The sequence below is a fragment of the Centroberyx affinis genome, unplaced genomic scaffold (assembly GCF_046629955.1).
Source record: "Centroberyx affinis isolate AG114_WGS23_722 - 3 ecotype Tasmania unplaced genomic scaffold, CSIRO-AGI_Caff_v1 ptg002401l_1, whole genome shotgun sequence".
Taxonomy (NCBI): domain Eukaryota; kingdom Metazoa; phylum Chordata; class Actinopteri; order Beryciformes; family Berycidae; genus Centroberyx; species Centroberyx affinis.
In genome coordinates this window covers 91,048-118,863 of record NW_027280652.1, presented here as the reverse complement: position 1 = coordinate 118,863, position 27,816 = coordinate 91,048, and the positions used below count along the sequence as shown (strand labels likewise).

Genomic DNA, 27,816 nt, shown 5'->3' with positions numbered 1-27,816 from the left:
CTTGCTTGACCTGTATGGTTTAACAAATGAAGTGAATTTTGCACCGTTTGAAAAATGAGACATCTACTCTGACAAAATAATTGCTTGCATTAAAGTAAAGTCACTGTGGAATATTATTTTTCTGACAAAACCTGTTAAGAAAATAGTAACAGTGTAGAATATGCAATTATCTAAGACTAAGACTAATTATCTGTACACTGGAAATACTGAAAAATGAACATGAACCCATATTTTTATGCTTGCCATCTGCATGTGTTGATATCACTAAGAGCCTGAAGGATGTACATTAGGTTCTTGTTAAACTACCTTGTCTGAAATGCCTGTGATAGTAACTGTTATAGACCAGCTAATGCTCCTGCTGATGCTAGTTTGGCTAGCTAATAGAAGATTCATTTCAAGTTCCCTGGTTTTCCTGATAAGGTAAGTTATGTCATTTTACAACATCAGATTGTTTGATTTTGGTTTTGCATATTGTTTTTTGGGCTTCTTCATGGGCTTAAACTTTTTCTGAGAATGTAACATCAGGTGTATTAGGCCTCGCTTAGTGTATGTTAGCATATATTTTAAGTTATTATTGGAGATTTGTTTTGATTTTTCATTTCGTAATTTCATTTGCCAAGACACTCACTAGGCTAGCAGGCATGCAACTAGGGCTTTACTTGTTTTTCAAATACTTGTGACCATAAATATATACATGAACCATACGTATAGTAGGAGTGTGTTCCTTACCTGGACAGACAGCGATGTTGCAGAACTTGGTCTGCTTCTCCGGGCCCTCGCAGGGATCTCCCCCAAACTGAGGGGGTTTGCATGTCCGTGTGCGGTCCCTGTAACCTCGCCCGCAGGTGGAGGAGCACAAACTCCACGGCGACCACTCGTCCCAAGCGCCGTGCACTGCAATCAGAGCGGCTAGGGTATGATTTATAGACGGAAAGACACAGACGCCCTGGACAACACACAGAACACACCCCACTGCGCTAACATCCGGAATACAAACCTACCGGGACGCCCGACTGTACCCTCAGCTTGTCAGTTACTGTGCTGGCTCAGCTGGTTTAACTGGGATCATCTATGCCGGTCTGTGGACCCGTGGTAATATTGCTATCTGTGAGTTGAGAGGAGTCTCCCTGCCTGCCTGCATGTAGAGGGGAAGCTTGAGAACACCATGAAATCCCGATCATTACAGCAGGGATCCTTCTAATCTGTAGGCAAAGCCCTTTCTGTAAGGCGAGGGTAGAAATCAACCCGGGGGCCATGGGATTTGTTAAGAGCCCGAGGACGGGGAGGGGAGTCAGGATGTCTTGTATGGGTGAGGCGGCGGGGGGGGAGGGGGATCCGGAAGAGGGCCCCGGGTGAGAGCAGGGAGGTGGCAGCGGGTGGGGGTGGGGGGGGGGGGGGCGGGGGCTTACCTGGACACACGGCAGAGTTGTTGCAGGGTCGCTGCTCTCGCAGTGGCCCGCTACACTGGGTGCTGTAGGAGGAGGACACACAGAAACGAGTGCGACTCTGCCAGCCCTCCCCGCACGTGGCAGAACACACACTCCACGCCGACCACTCCTCCCCTGACGCTGAGTCTACTGAGGGAGGGAGGCAGGGATGGGTAGAGGATGGGGAGGACAGGGGGGGGGGGGAAGAGGAAGAGGAAGAGGACAGGGCCAAAACGAATTAGCATGCGGGACGCAGCCTCCTCGGCCAAAAGAGGGGAAGGGTTTGCGGCGTGACGAGGTTGGGGGGTGGAGGGGGGGTGGATTTTGTTCTGCCGTTCTTTCTGCAACTCTGGGGGGGGGGGAGGGCCTCTGATGCCATATCCTCTGCATCGACTTCCCGGTAAGGAGGGGGGAAGTGAATGCCACTGGCTTAGGATATGTCAATCGTCTCAATGCAACGGCCATGATTGCCCATATTCGGAAAGGTTCCCGGTCAAGTCGAGCCCGAGCCAGTTAAGGGGGAGGGGGGGGGGGGGGGAAGTTGGGCAGTCATGGCTGTCCAACAGGGGAAGCAGGAAGAGGAGAACTAAAACAGGAATGTGGGGGGGGAATTGATTGGCTAAATCGAGAAGGAAGACTCCATTTAATATCATGTTTTACAGACAAAAGGGGGGTACAATCTCCTGGTTATGACCTCACGTAAAAAATACCATTTTCACCATGTTCAGGTTCAGGGTCCATGTTGGAATCAGTCCGTTGCGGACGTGGCACTCTTTTTTGGGGAGATTTTGATAGATGTGTATTTTAGGAGTGCGGTGGTACGTCTCTAGCCTCTTGGTGGTGGTGGTGGTGGTGTGGATGGTGGTGGTGGGTGTCGTGGCCTATCGGTTAAGTGTGGCGGTCACCCAAGCTGCCATAGTGACTGATGCATTGGGATCCCAGCTGCGTCCCGTTTGTCTTACCTGTCTGTGGGCTCTGCTGTCCGCCGCGGGCCTTGTCTACGTCATCGCGCTTGCGGCTGTCCACCGAGCGGAGTGATTGGCTGCGAGAGAGATGGCGGCCTTTGCCTAAAGGGGGTGAGGCAAGGCCGGGAGGAGGGGGGGGGGGGGGGGGGGGGGGGGAGGTGTTAGAAGTGGGAAGCTCTAAAAAAAACGGTTATATATTTTTTTTTTTTCGGGAGCACAACCGTGACGTGATTGGTCACCCAGAGCAGCATCAGCCAAACTTGGGACTTTTTTCTGAAATGCAGGTGTGTGTGTGTGTGTGTATGTGTTGAGTCGTCGTTTTTTTTTTTTTGTGTTTTCAGCTGTTGCCTATTGGTGTTCATCTGAGTGTGAAAACGTGTTCGGATGCCTCTAATGGCATGAGGAACTGACCAAAAAAAAACAAACACTGTGACAATCTGCCGTTTTTTTTGGGGGGCCCAGAAAAGCAGTTCTGGACAAAGGAAGAAAGCTTTATGCAATGAAAGCACAACAATTCAGTCAATAGCGGAGGTGGTTTCTACACTGGAATGCTTTTCCTTTGCTCAGCAGTGTCCCTTTAGCCGTTTTCGGAGAGTAACGATTGCGACACATTGTGGGCACATGCATGGTCTTGGAAAAAAAAAACCCTCTCGACCATGACTTCATTATTGTTTCATCGATCAAAGTCCCCTTTCCAACATGCACTCCTTAAGTCAAAGCGCTGACTTATTAGACACGAGGGTGGATGATGCAAATACAACACGGACAAAGATGTGAGAACAGAACAGAAGAGGTAAAAAAAAAAAAAAAAAAAAAAAAAAAAAACACAGAAAAAAGTGGCCCGGAAACACACATACATGAACACACACACATATACATGGACATAGCGGGGGGGTGGGGGTGAGGGGTGGGGGTGGGGGGGGGGGGGGTTGTTCAGGGCTCACCGGCGCAGGGCTGTGGGTTGCAGGGCCGGCCCTCCTCCACCACGCCCTCGCACAGGTAGGACTCCTCCGGGGGGGACTGGCAGGTCCGGGTCCGGGTCTGGACCCCGCCGCCGCACTCGCTGCTGCACTTGGCCCACTGGCCCCACGCGCTCCAGACACCTGGAGAGCGCAGACGCGTACACACACACACACACACACACACACACACACACACACACTTGGTGGTGTTAGCAGCTATGCCCTGGGAAATGCCATCTTTTAAGGGGGAAGTCCACCCTAAAATACTGTTTTAGAGTGTGTAACAACGCATTATGTAATAATCTGCCGCATTTTATGTTTTATGTAAATCAGAACGGACAGGATTACATTTCACTGTGATTGTACCTGAATGATTACACATGACAAATAAAAAATTGATTGATTGATTGATTGATCAGGACTCAAAACCACACTGATCATGGATACTTTTAGTTAAGTTTTAGTTTAGTTTAGTATTTTAGTTCTTTAAAAAATGTTAAACGTATTTGAAATCTTGTTTTTATCTGCACCACTATTTATTTATTTATTCATTGTTCTTTGTAAAGCACCTTGAATTGCCACTGTGTATGACAAATAACCACCGCAATATGCAATCATTTATTACAAAATGCGGGGAAATTTATTACATATTGCGTTCAGGCTGTGTATTACAAAACGCGGCAGATCATTACAAAATGCGGGTGTTATTACATAACGAAGTGAAAATGCATTACATTTTGTCGAGTTATTACATAATGCGTTGGACTTTGACTGAAAGCAACAAGTCCACGCCCCCCTTATCCGTGGGTCGACGAAAGGCATTCTGGGAAACGTAGTAAATCACTCGCTGAAGTAGAAGTAGCTGCGACGGGCCGAGGGAAAAGTGGGTGCACCGAGAAAAAAAAAAAAAGTAAATTGCAACACAAAAGTAACTCCTGGAATACACTGAGCACCACAGATTGATGATATCTAACAAGCGTAAGAGTATCCGAGGGGGGATTTTTCCTTTAAAACAGAGGCGTGATGAATGCCGCTGTCATCGCGAAATCCCCGTCCGGCCATTCTGATTTAATGTGCTCCATTAAGATGTGCGCTGATAGGAGGAGGAGGAGGAGGAGGAGCGGGGGGGGGGGGGGGGGTTAAAGAGCCCCCCTGAACGGCTCTCTCTCTTTGCGTCCCGCGTGCTCATGAATGTTTAATGGCACAGACAGATGCCTTTCAGCCCCCACAGGCGACGACAAATATGTATTAATCTGCATGAATAGAACATGAAGCTGGCCAACGTCCAGACACACGTTTTTTAATTACTCGCAAATCAATTTCCTCGGGGGTGAGGGCCGGGGTGAGGGAGGGCAGCGTGGAGAGCACTTGATTCAGTCAAAAGAGTCACACACCACAACACACACACACACACACACACATATAATTCCAGATGCAGATTCTCTCTCCGCCGTGCCGAAGTCAAACTTTATGGATTGGAGGAGACAGATCTCAATGGAAAAAGTCAAAATTCGTAAACGATTTCCTTTCCCCCGTTTCCCGAAATGAAATTAGCAGGCACCAGCGATCACAGTCGATATCTGTTTGTTGTCAGCGGGGCTGACCGAGTGTGGCCAAATTGTTTACTCATGGCTGTGAAATTGGATTTGCTTATGTTTCTGTGACCGCTCTCATCAGCGCACAAAGCAATCCGACGGCAGGGATTGGCCGCAGTGTCCAATTGGAAACCCAAAGAAACAAAAAAAAAAAACACTCATTGACCAACGATATGGTAATTCCAGCTGTAATCAATTAATGCCCGTTTTTTTTGTTTTTTTTTACAATTTCAGAATTAGAACATTCACTTTTCAAAAATGCCCCTCCGTGACTTATCCGTTTTCTGAAATTAAAATGTAGTAAAATGTGTCTTTGGTGGATGAATCAATAAGGGGTCACCGACCGCACGGTGACATTCAAAACAATAACATTTGAATTCCTCTGTTATATACAACTGTGGTTCTCAATATGGGGTCCGGGGACCACCAGGGGGTCCTTGAGGGGGTTCCAGGGGGTCCCCAGCAAACTGCTGAATTGTTAAACTTCAGCGTTATTTCATTTACAAGAAGTTAACACAATTAGAGAATGTAGAAGAATGACTGTTTTGATCATAGTTTCTCTGTTATCTCTCTACCTACAATACAGATAGTCATGGAATTCAGGACAAAATCATATTTAACAATACAAATATTCCCAGATTTGTGTTCGAGAGACAAAATCTCATCAAATGTGGACTAAAGTAGGGGTCCTTGATATGAAAAACGTTGAGAATCACTGATATACAATACTGTCTTTGCCTTTCTTGAACTTTGTCCCTGCTGGCCACCATACACTCTCTCTTAGTAAGTGAGGTTTAAATTAAAACACAGCACCTGCTTCTGTATACAGAACAGCATTGAAAACGGGTAGGGTGACACATTTCTATGAAAACTGTATATTAGTTATCATTAAGTGAAGCCAAAAAGTGAATTTCAGCCAAAAAGTGAATTTCAGCCACTGTGTACAGGCCAGTGTTAGCCTTCCATTGGCCTTTCTAGTGTTAAAACATCATATACTAGACCGGTGGTTCTCAACGTGGGGTCCGGGGACCAGCAGGGGTCCTTGAGGGGGTTCCAGGGGGTCCCCAGCAAATTGATGAAGTGTTAAACTTCAGCATTATTTTATTTAACACAATTATAGAATGTAAAGAATGACTGTTTTGATCATAGTTTCTCTGTTATCTCTCTACCTACAATACAGATAGTCATGGAATTCTGGACAAAATCATATCTAACAATAAAAATATTGTCAGATCTGGGTCTGTCCGGGTCCGATTTGGGTCCTCATCAAATGGGGGTCCGTGGCCCTAATGTAGACTAAAATAGCGGGCCCTTGACCAACAACTTCCACTGTTTCAGGAAATAAAAAAAGTGAGCACAATGCAGCAGAATAACCTTCAGCCTCCTCTCTTTCCCCCCCCCCCCGAATCATTCCGGATTTATTGTGAACAAATATGCTCTATGAATACAGAGGGAGATTAACTGCAGTTTGGAGCAAAAGGACAGAAGCTCCTTCTGTCAAATGAAGGCTTTGGCGAAGGCGAGAGAGAAAAAAAAAGAGCGGGAGGGGGGGGGGGGGAGAGGGAGGGCGGGGCGGGTCCATTTAGAGATAAGATTCATTCTTCTGCTTTAAAAAAAAAAAAAAAGAGAAACGAAACGACAAGACTAGGAACTTTTTTTTTTTTTTCTGCCCAATAATCAGTCTCTCGGGGGGGGGGGTGGAGGGTGGGGAGAGAGAGAGAGAGAGAGAAATGGGAGGAGAATAATGCGGTGTTTTCTTTCTCTCTCCGCAAGGACGTTTCATTATGTTCTCAATAATTCAGAAAGGGGGGGGGGGGGGGGGGGGCTCTTTTGTCAGCCCCCCCCTCACACCCCCCATAGCAGAGACCACTGCGGAGTCCGAGTCACCTCTTCAATAATCCTTCAACTCATCCTCCCTCCCTCCTAAAAAAAAAAAAAAAAAAAAAAATCCCCCTATTTACTTTGACCTTCGCCTATCTTTAAAACACACACACACTCTTCTCTTTCTCTTTCCCTTCCCTGATTGCCTTTTTGCGAATAGTGCGCTTTTCGGCCATATTTTTCGAATATGCATGCGTGTGTGTGTGTGTGTGTCTGTTTTCTCCCCATAGTGAACTTCCTGAAAGTCACCTTCCTCCCCCCCCCCCCCCCCCCACCCTTTCCCCTATTCGGAGCAGTGGGATGACTGGACCGGGCATCTCCCGTTACGGGGATCCGGTTTCGGCGCCGCTTTGAAGTCATCAATAAGTGGTGGTGGTGGTGGGGGGGGGGACTTCGCCGATCGATAAATCCGCCGTAACCCGATCTTAAAAGAGCTTTTGGGTGTGTGTGTGTGTGTGTGTGTGTGTGTGTGTGACGGGCTGTATTGGTGAGGGGAAGGGATGGGTGAAATATGATGTAGAAGATGACAACTGTAGCGGGACAACAAGAAGGAAAGAAGCTGGAAGGGGTGTGGGGGGGGGGGTATATATGGAAAGGAGGAGAGAGACAAGTGGGGGGGGGGGAGAAAGAAAGAAAATAATAATAATAATACTAATGAATACAGGGAGGAGGAAATGGGGGCCGATGGGTTCCAATGCGAGCTGAATGGCAGAATTGAAGGATAAGGCGAGTGCTGACACCCAGAGGACAGAAGCGGTCCACTGCAGGCTGGAGATAACAGGAGCGGTGAAAAGGAGGGGGAGAGAGGGGATGGAGGAGAGAGCGAGAGAGAGAGTGGGGGAGATGAAGGGAGGACAGGAGGAGAAGGGTGGGGATATTAGGACAGATAAAGAAGGGGAGGGGGATGAAAAAACGGCAGACGTGTGTTAGCATGCCATGTCAGTGGATGCAAGGTGTCTGCAGAACAGAGAGGCTGGTTATTCTTCTTCTTCTTCTTTCTCTCTTTCATTTCCACTGGTGGAAAGATAATGGTGGTCACTAGATGGAATTTCTTGTTTGCATATACAATATATTCATTGTCCCCTTTTAGTGCTTTCTTTCTTTCATTCATTTTTTTTTCTTCCTTTCTTTCCAGCAGGTCTAATCTGTTGCCTGCAGTCTGTATTGTGTTTCTTTCTTTCTTTTTTGTTTGTTTGTTTGTTTCCAACAGGAATCTAGTACCTGCAGTCTGTATTCTCTCTTTTTTTTTACCTTTCTTTCTTTTCATTCTTCTTTCCCACAGGTCTAATCTGTTGCCTGCAGTCTGTATTCTTTCTTTCTTTCTTTCTTTCTTTCTTTCTTTCTTTCTTTCTTTCGAACAGGTCTAATGTCTGCAGTCTGTATTCTGTTTCTTTCTTTCTTTCTTTCTTTCTTTCTTTCTTTCCAACATGAATCTAGTACCTGCAGTCTGTATTCTCTTTCTTTCTTTCTTTCTTTCTTTCTTTCTTTCTTTCTTTCTTTCTTTCTTTCTTTCCTTAATCTAATCTAATCTAATCTAATCTGTTGCCTGCAGTCTGTATTCTTTCTTTCTTGTTTGTTTGTTTGTTTGTTTCTTTCTTTCTTTCTTTCCAACAGGTCTAATCTGTTGCCTGCAGTCTGTATTCTTTCTTTCTTTCTTTTTTGTTTGTTTGTTTGTTTGTTTGTTTGTTTCTTTCTTTCTTTCTTTCTTTCTTTCTTTCCAACAGGTCTAATCTACCTGCAGTCTGTACTCTGCAGTCTGTCTTCTCTTTCTTTCTTTCTTTCTTTCCTTAATCTAATCTAATCTGTTGCCTGCAGTCTTTATTCTTTCTTTCTTGTTTGTTTGTTTGTTTGTTTGTTTCTTTCTTTCTTTCTTTCTTTCTTTCTTTCCAACAGGTCCAATTCTACTACCTGCAGTCTGTACTCTGCAGTCTGTCTTCTCTTTCTTTCTATCTTTCTCTCTTACTTTCTTTCTTTCCTTCCAAGCGGTCTAATGTACTGCCTGCCGTCAGTATTCTGCTCTAGGTAAATATTTGAGCAGGGCCCCTTCACACTATCGCGTCCCATCGATCAGTCTCTCCCTCCTAGTGCAGGAAGCTTAACCCATGGGTGCACCTGGCACCCGGCACCCAGCCGGCTCCCCTGCCAGCTCCTCTGTGACATTAGCCCACCCGTCACCAACATGTCAACATGCCACCAGGTACACGGTACTGATGTTTTTCAAATGAAGCTGCTGATAGCCTTTGGATTTGCGCATTTTCATGCCAAATAATGTTTAAAAATGTCAGGTATTCAGTGTTTGCCCCCAGATCTTTAGTCTTGACTAGGTGGAAAAGCCTCTGAAACAGCATTGAGACCATCATGGGACACTAAAACTCTCCACTGAAAGACTCATGGGATTCTTTTAGGTGGGTCCTAAAATAGGCAGGGTGAGGCAGGTTTCACTACAGACTGTTGAGTCAAATCCTCCCACACCACACTGGACTGGACATCCTGATGTTAAAATAATAATAAAAAACATATTCACTAGCTGCGATTAAGGAGGAAACTCCATCGCATCAGAGGCGGACCATTAAGGCTGAACGATTTTGAAAAAAAAGATCTAATTGCGCTTATTTTGACTGATATTGCAATTGCGATACGATTTGCGATATTAGAGGGAATGATCATTTTTACATCTTTACTCTCATTTTCATTGAAAAAACGTATTAAAATGATTATGGTGTGATTTTTGGCGGGGATCTGTACCAAACAAAGATGTTTTCTTAAGTCTGTAGAATATGATGTGTAGGCCAGGACATCTCTGCAGCACCACAATATTTAATTTAAAATGATATTTTGACACACATTTCACCTTTAACAAATATTGCGCCTCCTGCGATTTGAAAATTCTGCGATTTCGATAAAATTTTGATGAATTGTTCAGCCCTATGGACCATGCTGACCATGCTGACCAATATCGGCCTGATATTACCCTACATTAACCCTAACTGACATGTTTTGGGAATATAACAAAAAGGGAATACTTCCAACCGTGAGAAATTGAATTCTAATCCGCTTTCCAAAACCGATTTGTCTGTTCATCTCACACGCCCGAAACGAGTGTGAATCCACGTTAAGACTGTTACCACCTATCAGCTGAAGACCGCCTTTCCGGAGCAGCACCGTCTCTTACAACCCCTCTGCCCAAACCCATTGTCTATAAATACATATCACGCGGGGGCCGCCTCTTCGGGTTTTTCAGGTGCGGGTCAGCCGACCAGACATTTCAATTCCGAAGATGGATGCCCCGCTTCAGAGGGAGCGATAAGAAACGGCTCAAAAGGTCTTTCACCGCGGGGATCAGATGGTTTTTCCCACTTTTTCTCCAGCCTGACTGACAGACAGCTCATACGAGTAAAGGCTTTCCTGGGTTTTTTTTTTCTCTTTTTTCTCTTTTTTTCCCCTTTCTCAACACATCCATCCATCTTCGGAAGAAACAACGGCTGATAAGGTCCTGAAGGTTTTTCTCGACTTTACCCGTTCTTATTGGACACATTTCGTGCCAGTGATCATAAAGCCAATCAAACGCACCGATTCGGGGGAAGGCCCACCCCCCCCAGCTGATGATGGATCTTATTGGCTGAGGCCCCCTTGAAAGTTTTATTTTTATTTGTTACATTTTATCTTGATATTCATGCGCTGTATCTTATAACAGGTAACAAACATATTACGCTTTAAACCAGTGGTTCTCAACGTGGGGTCCGGGGACCATCAGGGGTCCTTGAGGGGGTTCCAGGGAATCCCCAGCAAATTGATGACTTGTTAAACTTCAGCATTATTTCATTTACAAGAAGTGAACACAGTTAGAGAATGTTGAAGAATGACTGTTTTGATCATAGTTTCACTGTTATCTCTCTACCTACAATACAGATAGTTATGGAATTCTGGACAAAATCATATCTGACAGTAAAAATATTCTCAGATTTGGGTTTGAGAGACACAATCTCATCAAATGGGGGTCTGTGGCCCTAATGTGGACTAAATTAGGGGGTCCTTGATATGAAAAAGGTTGAGAATCACTGCTTTAAACACTACATTTTTACTCAGTCTTTATTGCTAAACGGTGGGTTGGATTTTGTCTCAAAAGGGGGGGGGCCTCCGTGGAAAATCTTGCCCCAGGGCCTCCAGCAGTTCAGAGCCGGCCCTGCTTACTCGTCAAAAAAACAACTCAATTATTTTGGAAACCTCCGCCAAACTTTAGCTCCCGTTCGTGCCTCTGTTCATTTCCGCGGTACGAAAAAAAAAAAAAAAAGAGAGAGATAGCGAGGAGTACTTTGACTTCCGCCGAGTGTTGTTTACAGGTTGTTGTTTTTTCCTACCAGCGGCCCCACAATGCACCGGGGCGTTTAGGCTGAAGCGCTCCTGTGGGAACCCGGGCGCGCGGGGGGGGGGGGGGGGGGCCTCCTCGTCTTATTTCCTCCGCGGACTTTTGAGTGGATTCCCCGCCCCCCCCCACCCCCGCCCCCTCAGCCTTCCCTCGCATGGCTTTTTAAGACTTAAGAACCGCCCCCGCTGTCCTCCGGTCTCTCTCTCTCTCTTTCTCTCTCTCTCTCTATCTCTCTCTCTCTCGGCTTCCTCGTTCATCCCGCAGCTCCTTAGCTCGCAGATGAATGTGTCATTGTTGTTGTTTTTTTTGTTTTTTTTTCTCGCTGTATCTCCGAGTTACCTTGGGAGGACTTTTTAGCTGCTTCATTTGCATCTCCGTACAGGAAGGTATGTGAAATATCGTCAGAGGCATCCGGGGGATCGCTAACCTGTTAAGCCTTGGATGCGGTGGCGCACACACACACACACACACACACACACACACACACACACACACGCACACACACACACACATTTCTGGCCGTACAGAGCAATGTGGTTTACTCTTCCCACGCTTTATAACACTCTCATACATCAGAAGCCCTTGTCTCCCCACACAGTGTGGGATGGTGACTGCATTGTGACTCAGAGAAAGAGAGGAGCGAGTGAGAGAGAAAGAGAGAGAGATGGGTGTGTGTGTGTGTGTGTGTGTATGTGTGTGTGGTGGGTGGGTGGGGGGGGGGGGGCGGGCTGTCAGGGCCTACCTGGGGTTTGATCACGGCGGGCTACGGAGGAAGGGCCCTGGGAGTTGATTGTGGATGGATGTACATACTGTAGATGTGTGGATGTATGGAGACGCAGGTTCTCCATCTCCACCTCCACCCCGGTGGGCGGATCTATACTCTTAACAAAACAGGTGCTATACAGGACCAGGGGAATGGGTGTTTAAAGTGGCGGTGCACTTACAATGAAATCGAAGTGCAGTCGAACACGATACAGAATGTGAGTATACCCTTTAGAAGTAAACAGAGACAATTAACCAGGAATGGAAATGGATTTGCTTTCCCACAAGGGTTTGTATAGTTTGGGATTTATTTTTAGCTCCTGGTAATAAACCAAAGCCTTGGTGTGGATGTTATCATGGGTTGTAACAGTATAACTCCAAAGGAACGAGAAATGTTGCATTTTCCAGCCCTGATTCCACATTATTACATAGAAACAAGCATCTCTGTTTTCTGGTAATAATGTAGATATTGAGATGAGGGTGAATTGAAACATTAAAAAATCTGTTATTACCCAGTAATATGGTGAATGTTACCTGGTAATTACCACCTAAAATATAAAATAATTACAATGCAATAATGTGGATATTACATAGGTAATTACCATTAATAAACAGTAATTACAGCATAATAATGGTGGTATTACCCTGTTATTACCATGCTGTAATGTAAAGACACAAAATGACACAAAAATGTTGTTACGCAAATTTTTGAATTTGTTCAGAAATTCTTTCTCTTTTACCCAGCACATTAAAAAAAATATATTATTAGTTATTTTATTTTAGTTTGACATGTAGACAAGATCATTTTAGTTTAGTTTTACAATTCTTATTTTTATTTCCGTTTACAACAATGTTTTTTAAACACCTAGTTTTTGTCTTAGTTTTAGTCACGATAATAACCTTGTTTCCCACAAGGCAACACAACCAAGTCTGTTCATTCATTGTTCAGCCCTAGTCTGTTCACACCACAACCAATGCAACCAAATACAACCAAGTCTGCAGCAAACATGTACCATAGCGTATACCATACCATAATGCTTTAGGGCGCTGTTGAAAACCCTTTCAGAAATGTTCTTTACAGCACCATGTTCAAATGAACGAGTACCTTTGAAGACCTGTCAGTTGAACAATGTTTAATGTATTGCAATGTGTCTGTCATAGGCCGCCATTCTGGGCACAGTATGTTGGATATGGCCCTTGTTTGTTACTGAAGAGCATTTTATGCAAATGAAGTGTTCATGTTGGCTCGTTGCACTCAAGGCTCTAGTGCCACAAAGTGGGGACCTGCCAAATTTTGGCCTGAGTGAAGCACTGGAGATGTGAATTATTTATTAATTTCAGGCTGTAGCAAGCACAGGGGGGACGGAGGGGACACGTCCCCTCCCGTACTGAAGAGGATTAAATTGTCCCCCAGCAAAAAAAGAAAAAAACAAGAAAATGTAACGGCACAAATCTACTCAGGGGCTGCTGATTCTTGGGACTTTTATTGTGAAAAGATTTCAAAGTAAGAGCGCGGCCTGCATCCTTTCACATGGGTCTTGCATGCTAGAGGACCATGGGTGCAGCAGCGTTGGACGAGGGATAATGAATGGCTTACAGCTGGGGATCGGATGATATATAGAAAATTCAATATATCATGATACAAAAATGTGACGAAAAATGAATCGCAATATCAGCTCCATGTTATTCTGCTGTAGTAATCACAAATGAGACGCTTGACCATCACAATTTCACAAGCTCTCCATCCAAATTATATTATTTGTACTTTGTAATGACATTTTTAAATTGTTGTTTACATTCTAGCGAGCCAATGCCATCGCTAGAATTAGATTATGTGGCTCAGGAGCTCAAATTTGACCTCAGACACATCAGCTATTCAGGAGATATATACCAGTGAAAAAAGCCATTGTTAATATTAGTCTCCCTAGCTAGCAGATCTCAGCTCTCTCACACATTCTACTATTCACATTAGCTATATAACAGCATGGCTTCTTTATTTATCCTCATCACAACGCAATAAGAATCAGTACTATGCAGGACATCAATCATCTTCCGCCTCCACAACATGTACTGAAAGGATAGAAGAAGATCTAGGGAGAGTATGTAATGTGTTGGGTTAACGCAGGACAGAGGCAGCCTCCTCCTCACCCGCAATGAAACCAGAGATGGGCAGAGAGAGAGAGAGAGAGAGAGAGAGAGAGAGAGAGGATGCAACACAGCAGCAAAAATAGTGTGATCTATTTTCCAAAACATTCTAATGGAACTGGAGTGCAATTTTGTGCAAAACAAGCACAAAAAAGCGGTTTGTTCCATCTGTTTAAGTTTGGAATGCACTTCACCAGGATAGGAGCAGGCCTCTCTGTGATGTGATTTGAGCAGATTTCAGGATGGTTGTGGAAATGTCCCTTTACTAGAAATTTTGGTCTAGGACAGTGGTTCTCAACGTGGGGTCCGGGGACCACCAGGGGTCCTTGAGGGGGTTCCAGGGGGTCCCCAGCAAACTGATGAATTGTTAAACTTCAGCATTGTTTCATTTATAAGAAGTGAACACAATCAGAGAATGCAGATGAATGACTGTTTTGATCATAGTTTCTCTGTTATCTCTCTACCTACAATACAGATAGTCATGGAATTCTGGACAAAATCATATCTGACAATAAAAATATTCTCAGATTTGGGTCCGAGAGACCCTCTATTGGCCACAATATGGCTAATGGGCTGATTGACTGATTGATTCCACCCATCAGCCTCATTCCTATTGGCTCCCGCTAATAGGCTGGTTGCCTATTTAGAGCCAACATGAAAAACATGGAAGTAGTGCTGATGATGGTCTGAGGACCGAAACGTTCACCTTTTTTCTCACTTTTTTTCACAATGTAAATAAATCATCTATTTTTGCATCCAATGAGCCTCAATAGTTTTTGTCAGTGTGTGGGCTTTTTCTGATTACATTGAAAATGATAATTGGAAATGTCACATGTTCTTGTAGGCAAACCAACCGCGTGTCCAAAAAGCACATGTGGGTTTTCACGTGACTTTTACATGTCTAGTTAAGGTAGCCCCACCTAAACTCCAATTTACCACTTTTTTTTTTTTATTTGCACCATAGAGTTTACCACCGTTTTAGGCTGAAATAAATCTTCGTGTCCTACATTCATAGCACACAACAGAGTAAGTAGAATCAATCTGCTGTAAATGATTGCTTTCCTGACAACTACAACTGCTTTTTATTCATATGGGTGGTTGTTTGCCTTATGATGATCACTGCCTCTAGGTCGTAGTTCACCCCGCTTTTTTTTTTATATTTACCGCTACATCACTGAGCGGAGCTGAGCAGAGGTGATGGATGCCGGCTGATGTCAGCAACCGCAAAGCCGCGTCCAAGGATGCTATTTAACCTCCAACAACCAAACTATGAAACTGTCCGGCCCAAAAAATTTACGTCCTTAAAGGCGCGGGCGGAGGCATAAGCGCGGCGTGACATTTCCAACGCCGCGGATAAACATGATTCATCAATGATCTCTGTAGGAAGGAGGAACAAGCGAAGACTACAATCTGAAAGGGAAAGAGAAAATATGATTTATATTCTGCGAGTGAAGTTGAGGGGGAAAAAAAGATTTACTCCCAATATAGCCCCTAGGCGTCAAGAGTCCCAATAATAGAGAGATGTTTGAGAAATGCCCCGAAAATAATTAATCCTTAAAGTTTTTGTTGGAGATTAGACTGAGCAATGTTATGTTTTTTTTCTGTGGACATGAAAAGAACGGAAAGATAAAAACTCTAGTCTAGCGTATAAAAGCGAGACTGGAAAAAAACGCTGTGCCCCTAATCATTTTTTGGTGGATGCTTTGATGGGAAATAAATGAGTAAATAAATCAATCTAAGAGAACGTGTGAAAAGACGAAAAGAGGACTGGTAGTTAATTATAAAACTCACTGCATTACACTGGAAAGATTCAGAAATAGTAAAAATGCGGTTGCTTGTGATTATTAAACGATCCTGTAAGCTTTATTGGTATTATTGACGCTGGGCTAGGTTTGATGTAGAGAGCCTGTTAATTTATCTGCAATGGCATTGAAAATTGTGCCACTGCCACCTCTCTTTTCTCTCTGTATAAAAAATCTCATTCTTGGATTTGGTTGTTGGTATTAAAGGAATAGTTCACCCAAAAATGAACATTCTGTCATCATCTGCTCACCCTCATGCCAAATGAAACACAGGTGAAATTTGTTAGTCCATATAACACACAGGGAGGCTGCCAGCACAACTTGGTAGCAGCCTTCTCCAAAACAACTGAAGTCAATGGGGACCAGATCTTCAGAGTTTTGAGGTCTTGAGGCACAAGTCTCAAGTCAAGTCTCAAGTCTAAATGTAGATCACCAAGTCAAGTCCATGTCATTAATGTCAAGTCTCAAGTCTAAATGTAGAACAGCAAGTCAAGTCAGAACAAATCAAGAGTCCAGTATCAATTTAATATCTTAAAGAAAACTAAATATCTAGGACTTTTCAATGCAATATGGTTTTAATAGGATAAAAACTTGGTAAGAGCATCATGAGTTTGATTTCTAGAATCAATTTCAACTTCAATAAATTCAATCATTCCATACAAATTCAGAACACAGAATTTAAATTCAGTCGTCTGCTGGAACAAATCTCATCACTTTCAATCTAAGTCATTTACACAAACACAAGATCTCAAGTCAAGACTTTAGAAACCTTTTCAAGTCATCAGAGTACAAGTCAGAGTCAAGTCCCAAGTCACCAGAACCCAAGTCAAGTCCAGTCTCAAGTCTTCTCTTCATGCATCAAGTCAAGTCTCAAGCAACCCCCTGTCTCAAAGTGTCTTTTCAGTTATGTTGGGACTTTTAGGGGTGTATACCGTTTCCTGTGGGCCAGTAGTGAGCTGGTTGTGGCTATCAACACGAGGCTAGCAGCCACGGAGCAAGTCACAGCAACAACAACGATGGAAGAAAAGAAAGAACGTCCAAAACGCCACTTCTCCAACACCTCTGGAGGCTTTATGGGTACCGGTTACCTCAACCTCAGGTGAGATGACATGAGATGAGTGACAGGTGTTGGGGGCGGGAACTTGACCAACTATGGGGGAGAAGGGGCGGGACTAACAACACACTTCTTATCCCAAGGAGAAGAGTTGCATATCGCAGCTTTAAATACAGATCCATTAACATTGTCTGAATATCCAAGTATTTGTCCTGTATATGTGTGTGTGTGTGTGTGTGTGTGTGTGTGTGTGTGTGTGCATGTGTGTGTATGTATTGTTAGTCTGGTTCAGAGGAGCACATGGGACACGTCTGCACTAATGAGTTCTTTTTCCTGGGCCTGGCAGGCTCTGGCCGAGATCATTTCATGTCATGCATGTATGTGTGTGTGTGTGTGTGTGTGTGCGTGAGTGTGTGTCCTACGTGGCTACGTGTGGGTGTGTGTGTTCTGACAGCGTGTCACCTCTGGGTGTCATTCCAGGTGACATCACCAAGGAGAGCAGCCTTTACAGCCGTCCTGCAGAGCCACCGCCTGCTCTTAACAAGGACACAAGAGGCACACGGATACAAGAGCGACACACACACACACAAAAACACACACACACACAATGAATTTTCCACTCGTAAACTCGTACAGCGGTCTGATCAGAGGTAATTCATCTTCATTGTCCAAGTCATCAAATCTGAAGAACGGCAGAGAGAGTTTGACTACCATTAAATGCCTTGCTACCACTCACAGCCAAGGAGACTGGCAACGGAGGACATAAACACACTCCAATTCTCTGTTCTCTCTCACACACACACACACACACAAACACACACAAACACACACACACACAATTTCACCCTTCGGAAACACAACAGTCCCTCAATAGCAGAGCACTTTGCTGAGGGGGGAAAAAAAAAAAGATTCTCGAGACTCCTTAGAAGCGGGGCGAAGTACTAGACTCGAATTCCCGAAAAAAAGAAGACCAGAAAAAAAAAAAAAAAAATAGAGTGTGATGAAGTGTAAAATAGAGAAGAGAGAGAGAGAGAGAGCGAGAGCCGCCGCCGACGGTGACAAGCCGCCTGTCACGCAAAAAACAAGAGGAATCCCCATGTCGCGTCCCGGCATCGCCCCCCCCCCCCCGACTATTCTCCCGCAGTCATGCATGAGTGAGTGATGAGGGAGGTGGACGTTCATAAAAAAAATTAAAAAATTAAAAAAAAAGTTCAACTCGTCTTTTTTTCCTCTAATCCCCGCGGTCTTCGTTTTTTTTTTTTTTTTTTTTTTTTTTTTTTACATGGGGGGTGGGGAGGGGGGGGGAGGGAATGAATGGAGCGTACACGCGGTTTCCCGTGTGCCCGACCTGGTAGCGGGACGTTTTATCATCGCCCCAGTAAGTAGCGGCGGTAAAATTGCTTAATTAAAACATGAATGTTTAATAAACCCCTCAAGCTGCTTAAAGAGAGGGAGGGAGGGGGGGGGGGGGGGGAGCTGAGATAGGCTGTCCGTCGGGCAGGCGGCCTCGGGGAAAAAGAGAGAGAGAGAGACAATTTCCTCGACGGGCTTCGCGGCGACTTCTTTAAAGTGACAGAGAGCGAGCAGAGGTAGGTAACGGGAAACTTTAGAAGAGGCAAGGTCACCGGCTTGTTAAAATGCTAAGTAGTCCATTCAACGGGTTCAACGGGGCGACCTGAAATCTCCCCGTATTCCTTAAACATGCTAAACTGTCTTTAATGTTAAAGAAAGATCCATAAAGTAACTCAAAAGTCAATTGGATTCACACAGCGAGTGGCGACTCCACACTTAAAGAGGAACTAAACCCCAAACCCAAATCTGTGGTGAAAAGCCTGACACCTAATGGTGAAAAGTAGGGTACTGCACTGGCCATCTTGCCTGGGTCCAGACCTTTGAATCCGCCCGCTCCACCGAGTTGACTGATTCTGGTCTGGCGTCGTGACATGAAACAGAGGTTTCTCGGTTGAAAAATGATCGGTCCAATGAGCGCCGGGGAGGGCTAACGATTAGCCAATCAGAGCCACGGGCGGGACTAACGCTGTTGTCAAGCTTGGAGGAGTAATAACAACAATGGCGACCGCTACAGACAAGATAGACACTGCAATCGAGGCTGTTCTAAATTGAGTAAAAGTCGTCGTACTTTGTTTTTACTTCGCTCTGTGTTGTCAAAGATGTTCTATACTTTCTGAATCGTCTCTGGTGTTGTCATGGTACACACTATGTCGGTCTCTAGTGATTGGTTAGGGAAAATCGAATCCCCCTCCCCCACGGAAATCTGTTAGAGTGGAGGCAATGTCAGACTGAAGATAGAAATGGAGTGGAACGAGTCGACAATTCTGTCTGATATCAGGCAACTGGCCATCTGCTATTGGCTGGTCTTTGCGTCAGGTGTATGCCACCACCTGTTGTACTCTATGGAAGGTGACATCACCTGGCACAAACACCAGCCAATAACAGATGGCCAGTTCAGTACCCTACTTTTCAGCATTAGATGTCAGGCTTCACCACAGATTTGGGTTTGAGGTTTGGTTACTCTTTGTGAGTGGAATCCAAGTGTCAACTAAACAGCAGCAAATTTCTAGTATTGTAACAATCATTTTGTACATATCAACTCTGTTCTTTATTGAGCAGTAATGAATAAACAGATCAAAGGTTGTGTTTTTGTGACAGTTTAACTTTAAACTGCACATCTTCACATTTTAGCTGCGATTATAATCTCCCATAATCCTCTTCACATGCAAATGAGTTTAGATGATATCACACGATGGGATAACTTCTTCATTAATTTGTTTACATGGGCTGCTTTGATATAGTGATATAGTATATAGCAGTGGTTCTCAACGTGGGGTCCGGGGACCACCAGGGGTCCTTGAGGGAGTTCTAGGGGGTCCCCAGCAAATTGATGAATTGTTAACTTCACCTTTATTTCATTTACAAGAAGTTAACACCATTAGAGAATGTAGAAGAATGACTGTTTTGATCATAGTTTCACTGTTATCTCTCTACCTACAATACAGATAGTCATGGAATTCTGGACAAAATCATATCTGACAATAAAAATATTCTCAGATTTGGGTCCGAGAGACAAAATCTCATCAAATGGGGGTCCGTGGCTCTAATGTGGACTACATTAGGGGTCCTTGATATGAAAAAGGTTGAGAATCACTGGTATATAGCAATATCTAGCTAAACCTTTTTATGATCTTAAGACAGCATATACCCTGGCGTTCTTGTTATTCTCACCACATTGTACGTAATACGCTACAAGCTAACGCTACTGTATTCTCCATAGAAAAGATGAAGGCAGAAAGCAGGGATCACCTTCAAACAAAGTGATCATTAATTAGCAAGCGGGTCATGAATTAGGTCCGCATGTCATCGCTACATATGGGACTGTACCCGCTTTGTACACATCCATCCCAGGCTCCATAGGAAAAAAAAAAAACTTCTCCAAAAAGACAGCGAGGCTCCCTGCAGGCTGAGCGACCTCCACACTCGCAGAGAGCATCTGACTGCCATCCCTCTTCAGTTTATTCCTGCCCACACGGCGCCCCCTGTGGTGAACACTACACCTCTCCCTCTCTCTTTCCCTCTCGCTCTCTCTCCCTCTCTCTCTCTCTCCACACACACACACACACACAAAATCAGCTTTATTCTCTCCCTCAGTCAGCCACCCACATTCAGTCACAAGGGGCCAGTGCGTGGTAGCGCCAGTGTATGTGCCATTTTATAGATGTGACATTTCACTGTGTGCGTGTACGTGCACGTGCGTGTGTGTGTGTGTGTGTGTGTCCCCTGCACATGAGCGTGAAGAGGAGCTAATGCATTAGACTTGCATTAGGACTCCTCAGTGCTCCTTATGGAGGCTGGCTGGAAATCCCTTAGTTTAGCAACAATGCGGTCCAGCCACACTGAGGCTCGCAGGGAAAGACACACCGCTCACATTCATCTTACTCAACACCAGCTTTCTGCCAGCAACAGTGGAGAAAAAGTGCAAGTCATGAGGGTTCATCAGTGTTTCTTCCTTCCCTCTTCCTTCCATATGCCGTCGCTTGTTTTGGACTGTGGCATCCGCGTCTGTTTGTTTTGCTCTTCTGTCGCACCGGAACCGCTCTGAATTTTTCGACGAAAAACGTGGGGAAATGATGCATCTTACTGCCATGTTCCGTTTTTTTCAAAATGACACTGATTGGCCCAAGGGGGGCGCTACAATTACAGGTCAAAGTACCAGTCATTATCTCCCACCCCATAAGTTAAAGTGACATACATGAATTATGAATCAGTGTCCGTCATGTTGGATTTTTCCCTTTTTACCGCCGCCAAGGAGGTTATGTTTTCGGTGCCGTTTGTCTGTCAGCAGGATTACGGAAAAACTACTGGCCCCGATTTTCATGAAACTCGGTGGAAGGGTGTAGCATGGGCCAAGGAAGAACCCATTACATTTTGGAGCGGATCTGGATCCGACTCACGAACAAGCTCTCCGAGTGCCCTTCTAGTTTATTAATTTACTGATTGGCCGAAAGGGGTGACTGCATCATTTGTACAATCAACCACTAGGGTGCGCCACAAATGCCAGCAAGACTAACAGACAATGCAATTAAAACGTATTTTGCATCATTCCATAAAAGACATGAAAAATGGGCATTTTTCACATTTCTATCGCTTGTTATCGATTGGCCCAGAAGGCGACTGCATCGTTCGTGCACTGCATCGTGTTTACCGCTTCCTTGTGTTGGGGTTATTTTTTTTTAAGCCTTTCTTTCTGCTTTATTAGATATCACACGGCGGGGACAAACAAGCAAAGTCCGCGTCATTGGACCAGGCCGCCCCTCCTCTCCGTCCCTTTAAATACACTTTTCCCTTTCTTTCTCAGACCTATCATTATTGGTGTCGCTCCTGCTCTCGTTGCGTCACGCGCTTTCTCATCTCGTTGCCAATATTTCCGTCTCCGTGCCCGCTCCTCTCTGCCTCTCTCTCGCCTCGTATCTCTCTGATCCATCCTTTAATCAGTCACTGCCTCCCCTGCTGTCCGCTGTGGGCTGACAAATGAATCCTTTCCTGCTCCGCGGTGCCTCGTCCTGACACCAATCGCGCCACATAGACACGCGCGCGGAAGTGCACACTAACGCGCACACACACATGTGCACCCACACACATGCACGAGCACGCGCTAAGGTTCGGGTGATATGGGGTTTTGATGGCCAATGGCAATGCTTTTGGATTGAAGCTGCCAATAGGCAAACTTTTTTTGCCATTTATGAATATTTTTAACTGTGACCATTTTCATGACAAACATTCCAAAAGACATAGCTGTGGTACCATCTGTCTTCTCAACTAGAAAGGTTAAAAATGTCTCACAGTTAGCAATCGAAGAAGCAAGAACAGCAGTGGTAAAGATAAAAGGCGATCAATGATCCTGAATATAAACCTGGAGTTCTGCTGATTAACTAGTAAGGCATGACTGATATGGGTTTTTGAATACTAATATTTTGGCACCTGAAGCCGCCCATTGCAGATTATTTTGTGCCAATATTAAAGATATTAAATTTGACCATTTTCATGCCCAAAAAAATCCAAGTTTTCAATGTTTCCCCCAGAATTTTATACTTATCAGGGTGGAAAAACCTCTGAAACAGCATTTAGACCATCATGAGGCACTAAAACTCACCAAATACCCAGGATAATAATAATAATAGCCTTCCCTTGTCTTCCCATAGACAACCAGTGTAGTACTGATCAATTCTACAACAAATATATAATTAATCAAACTGCATCATATCCATCATATAACCCCAAAGGCACACTAGATGGCGATTTGTACGTGCCATTACTAGCGATTACAAGTGTCCCAAACACTTATATACAAAACAAAACCTATCAAGCGCTTCATTTTTGTGTGCGGTTTCCAAACAGCTGCTCTGCAGCCTTAGTATCATGTAGAAGATACAAACATAGTTCCAGTAGTGTTTTGTTTTCTGCAAAAAGAAGCTTTGAGGCACTGGGAGCTAAAGCTAATGCTAGCTCATTGATGACACTGATTCAACACTGCCGCACACACAGTTCACACTTCAGACTAAAACTCCTTTGGCAATATACCAAAACCTGAGAGAGAAGGAGTGTGCACGATACTTTGCGGGGTAAGAAGCGAGTTCTGAATAATAGTAAAGTTTACATTTTATTTGCGTCATCAGCGAGCTAGCATTAGCTTTAGCTCCCAGCTCCTGACAGCTTTGTTTTGGCAAAACAAAAGACTTTAACTTTGATGGTATCGTCTACATGATGCTAAGGCTTAGGAGGAAGGTTGAAGGTTTGAGCCACAGAGCAGCTGTTTGGAAGCCGCACACAAATGAAGCGCTTGGTAGTTTGTTTTGTATAGAAGTGCTTGGGATGCTAGCACTGGCACGTAAAAATCAATGGCATCTAGCGCCACTTTGGGTCTATCCATCATATCAGAAGTGGATGACTGACTAGACCATATCGAATTATTAGTAAAAGGACAATATTGGCCCTTTCTATTTGCAAACCAATATATCGGTCTAGTCTTAACATTTATTTTCCCATCTGTGGTCTAATGACCGTTCCCTCCTCTCTAAACCCTGGTCTGCTCTCCACCAACTGGACATGAGTAGAGCTCCAGTGCTGACGGTGGGTCTCACCCCTCCATCTGCTGCTGGGCTGGACCTGAGATGGAGGCGGGGATCGAGGTGGGGTGGAGGCGTGGTGGGGTGGGGGGGGGGTGGGGGGGGGGGGGCGGTATCTGGCCTCTGCAGAGCGGGATTGAGAAAGCCCAGAATCCATTACTTCCTCGGTGATGGAAGGTGCGGTACGCAGACAGATGTGTAGTCTCATGCCCAGGCGCTACTTATCTATCCTCATCAAGCCCGGTCTACCTCCGCCCACCTCTCCTCTCAGCTCTCGTCAGCCTCTCCAGCATCCTTTCTTTCCCCTCTCCCACACTCTCTCTCCCTCCCCTCCCAATATCTCTTGTCTTTCCTTCATTCATCACAACTCACAACTATCATCCCTCTATTCCCCTCCGCTGCACAGCGGGCCACGGCGGCCTGGCTCCCGGCCTATTTCCACACAGAATCCATTATGTCTCCCCAGCCTCTCTTTATCTTCATCCACCAATTCAATCCACCCAGTCCAAAATATTCGCCGACTGCGTGCCTCGTCCGCTTGTGCTCATCGCGGGGCTCCGGAGTCACTCTGGGAGAGACTGGGATTATCATCTAGGAGAGGCTTTTTTGCCCGTGTGGGCTGGCTTTTCCTCAGAAGCACAGTGAGGGAGAAGAAGAGCAATAATGCATCCTTCTGTTTTCTATCGCCGCCCGAGCCAACAGTCGATGGTATATTTCTTTTTTATTTTTCACACCTTGAGGCACAAACAGCCCACATCCCGCTGTTGAGCACCATAAGCGGGATTACATAAGTGCGATAACTAGCGGAGAGGAGGAGGCTGGGCGGAGGGGGGGGGGGGGGGACATTAGCCGCTCAGGAGACCGGGGGAGGATAAGGCAGGAGATACCCACCGCAACATCTTCTCTGCTTGGTTGGCTCCCCCACGACTGGCTCAGTATCAGCCCACTATCACCCCCCCCCCGGGGGAGGGAGATGGGGAGGCGATGGCGATGCTGGCTCAGAGGAGGATGAGGAGGCGGAGGAGGAGGAGGAGGAGGAGGGATAAGATAGAATAAGACCACAGGCTGATTAGGGGGGAAGCGACGGAGAGAAGCATGAGGGGAGGAAGGAAGGAGGGATAGTTTGGTGGAAAGGTTAGAGGGAGAAAGGTTCCGTCCCTCTGGCCATAGGCCCGGGACAGAGATGTCAGGCCGCATCCCGTCTGCCGAGGGACGGGGAAGGGAAGGGAAGGGAAGGGAAGGGAAGGGAAGGGAAGGGAAGGGAAGGGAAGGGAAGGGGGAGGCTCGGATCAAGCGGCAGAGAATTAGACTTCCAGCCACGGCCCCTTATCCCATCCTATTTCTACTTCTCTCTGTCTCCTGTTCCTCTCTCTTTACATCACCCCTCCCCGCCCCCCCCTCCCTCTCGCTTTGCTCCGAGCATCCCTAAAGCTATCTCATATCAGCACTCGATTCCTCCTCTCTTTCCACAGGCTTCCCGAAGGACGGTTCGGGTGTCCCCTCGCTCGACCGCAGACGGGAAAAAGAACGCGGCACCGGGCCTCGCAAGGTCACGGGAGAGAGCTCGCTTCCAGTCGGGTGAAACCCTAAACTTTTGTCCTTCCCTTTCCCCCTCCCCCCCTCCGAAAAAGCTCTTTACCGTCACTTAGCCAAAGCGCTCCGCTGGCCTTTGAGCCGACGTCAGACGATTATCTTCACTTTTTCGCAAATCGCAGACATCTCGCCGGGGCTCGAGTCCGACCGAAGACGCCAACAACTGACAAAACACAAACAGAAATCCGCAGACTCTGGCCACGCTTTCCCCCGAAAGCCCCTTAGCGCTAAGATTGTCTCGTCCCATTGGTTTTACAGAGGAACAAAAAATAATCTTGCCACTTAAATGGACACGCTGTGCAGTTGACATATAAGGAAACCAGCAAACAATATATTACAAGTCAAACTCTTTTTTTGCAGAGTTACCATTAAAGCCTCTTTCCACTCACCGCTCATCTCGCCGTCTTTCCCGCTCTCTTTGACGCTGGGCAAACAGTTCTCCAGGTAAACTCCGTTGTGGTAACACCTATCCCCCCCGCTGAGCTGCGGCGGCGGCTCCCAGCACAGGCACGGCGTCTGCATGATGCCGCAGGGCCTTCTCGACGTGCTGGAGGCCAGGCAGTCCTCCAGCCACTGGCACAGCATCTGACAGGCGGCCATGCTGGGGTTGCGCTTGCCCACCACCAGGTACTCCGTCTTGAAGTCCCCGTCGCCGTCCGCGCCGGCCCGCGGCGGACCCTTGCGCATCTGCAGGAACTGCTTGCCGGCCTCCAGGAAGGCGACGGGGGCGGAGGCGTCGCACAGCTTCACCACCTCGTCGAAGCCCTCCATGCCCAGGTAGGTGCGCGTGGTCTCCAGGAAGGAGTCGAACTGGAAGGTGCGGAGCTGCAGCGGCACGCAGCCCGCGGCGGGCTTGGTGACCTTGATGAAGACGGTGTAGCGGCGCGGGTCGGGGTTCTGCAGCGTCCAGGAGCACGGCGCCGCGGGGAACGCCGACGAGGACAGGAAGAAGCCGAAGAAGCGGCTCTGGACCAGCGTGGAGCAGGAGTCCGACTCGGGGCCCGAGGGCGCCGCCGAGCACCAGCCCTCCATCAGCAGCAGGGAGGAGACGTAGAGCAGCAGCACCGGGAGGGGCCGACTCACCTGGCCGGGTATCCGAGAAACGACACTTGTCATGGTTTGTTTTTACGGGATGGGGGGGGGGGTCTGGGTGTCACAGGTCGGTGGGGCGGTTACCGGTGACCGCGGACGCCACTTCCGACGCTGTAGGGGAAGGGGAGAGGAAAAGGAGGTGGAGGGGGAGGACGGTTGCTCTCAGAGATCCAGCGATCCCCCCATGGCTGCATCAGACGACCCCCCGGGAGATCCAGAAGAACCTGCGAGAACGACAAGAGAGACAAAGACACGAGTTAGAGCTCGCGTCCGATCGGAAACCGATTACGTACGCTTCTGTTTATCTTCCCGCAATGAGAAATCTCCATCAGCTGTTGTTGTTTGCGCGGTAAACCGGGGGGGGGGGGGGCGCTCGGTCCCGGAGAACAAAAACAAGTGGAATGGAAGCAGATGGAAGGAAGGAGGGGGGAGAATTATTTAGTTAAAGGTTTTGTTCATTACACAAGTTCAGATTGGCCTCTTCCTGTGAGACGACTGCTTTCCTCCGATGTCTGCTCTCATATTTCATCTGCCAGCTCATTAATTTGTCCAATTATAACACTATTAATTACGAAAAAAAAAAAAAAAAAAAAAAAAAAAAAGGGAACACCTGCAGTCATTCGTTACTCCACTTTATCAGGGATTAGCCACAGACAGCAATGCCGTGATCGATAGTGTTCTTTGTTTTTACTTATTAAAGCCCAAAACAATTACCTGCTGTTTTTGACATTACACACCATACTCAAAATATGATAGCGGTATATTTCACGTTTTGGCTCATTTCCTTTATTGCACCTCTCTTTTACATTATCTATAGGCGGCTTCCCCTTGCATATAGCGTTGTTGTTATAATGAAGGGAAGCCATGACCTGGAAAATAGTTTTTTCGGATGGTAAACAATATCTTTCGCATAAACATTTCTAGCTCGCTCTTGTAGTGCAAATTGTATTCTTTCCGGTGCTTTTTAGGGAACTCGCTGCCTTCTTGTCAAAGTCGTCGCATGGAAGGCAAAAAGCTGGATATTGGCACCGAAAAATTGACAGAGCTCGGTTTACATTGATGAAATATAGCCTCGTATTGACAAGGATCTCAGCCAGCAGGATGTTTGATGGGGGTTTAAATGGAATAGAGTGTCTTATGAGCAGCGGAAGGTAATGCAACTTTGAATTATACACCACCCAATTATCTAACGTGGGCTGAAATTGTGGGGAAATGACAGAGATGAGCAAAGTAATTTACATATACACATGATTGCTTTTTTTTTTTTTTTTTTAATAAAAAAAATAACTGGTACATCAGGGTTATAAAATGAAAAAAAAATATATTAACGCTGATTATCCGTTGAAGTCTAATACTTTCCACAAGGTCCACAAGGTGTGCAGTACCAAGGCTGGTTTCATTGGATCCTTGTCCAGCTGCTAGATATAGATTTCAGATGGAAAGAGCCTGCGACAGCCACAGCGTGCACTGCAGTCAAGGGCACCGGTTTAGTGAAGCCTCCCACTGATCAATCAGAATGATCAGAGAGAGA

General features: G+C 45.9%; 1 protein-coding gene across 1 annotated transcript in view; it reads right to left on the bottom strand.

Annotated features, from left to right (window-relative positions):
* The window catches only part of LOC139656176 (adhesion G protein-coupled receptor B1-like), a gene marked incomplete at its 3' end in the record, with an annotated part of 82,153 nt that extends 55,844 nt beyond the window's left edge, over nt 1-26,309 (bottom strand). The window contains exons 1-5 of the mRNA XM_071533680.1: nt 25,583-26,309; nt 3,337-3,495; nt 2,390-2,494; nt 1,410-1,577; nt 730-894 (exon numbers count right to left, since the gene is read on the bottom strand). Of these exons, the coding sequence (XP_071389781.1) occupies nt 730-894; nt 1,410-1,577; nt 2,390-2,494; nt 3,337-3,495; nt 25,583-26,309 (1,324 nt within the window). The remainder of the gene's footprint in view (nt 1-729; nt 895-1,409; nt 1,578-2,389; nt 2,495-3,336; nt 3,496-25,582) is intronic.
* Nucleotides 26,310-27,816: the final 1,507 nt, after the last annotated feature.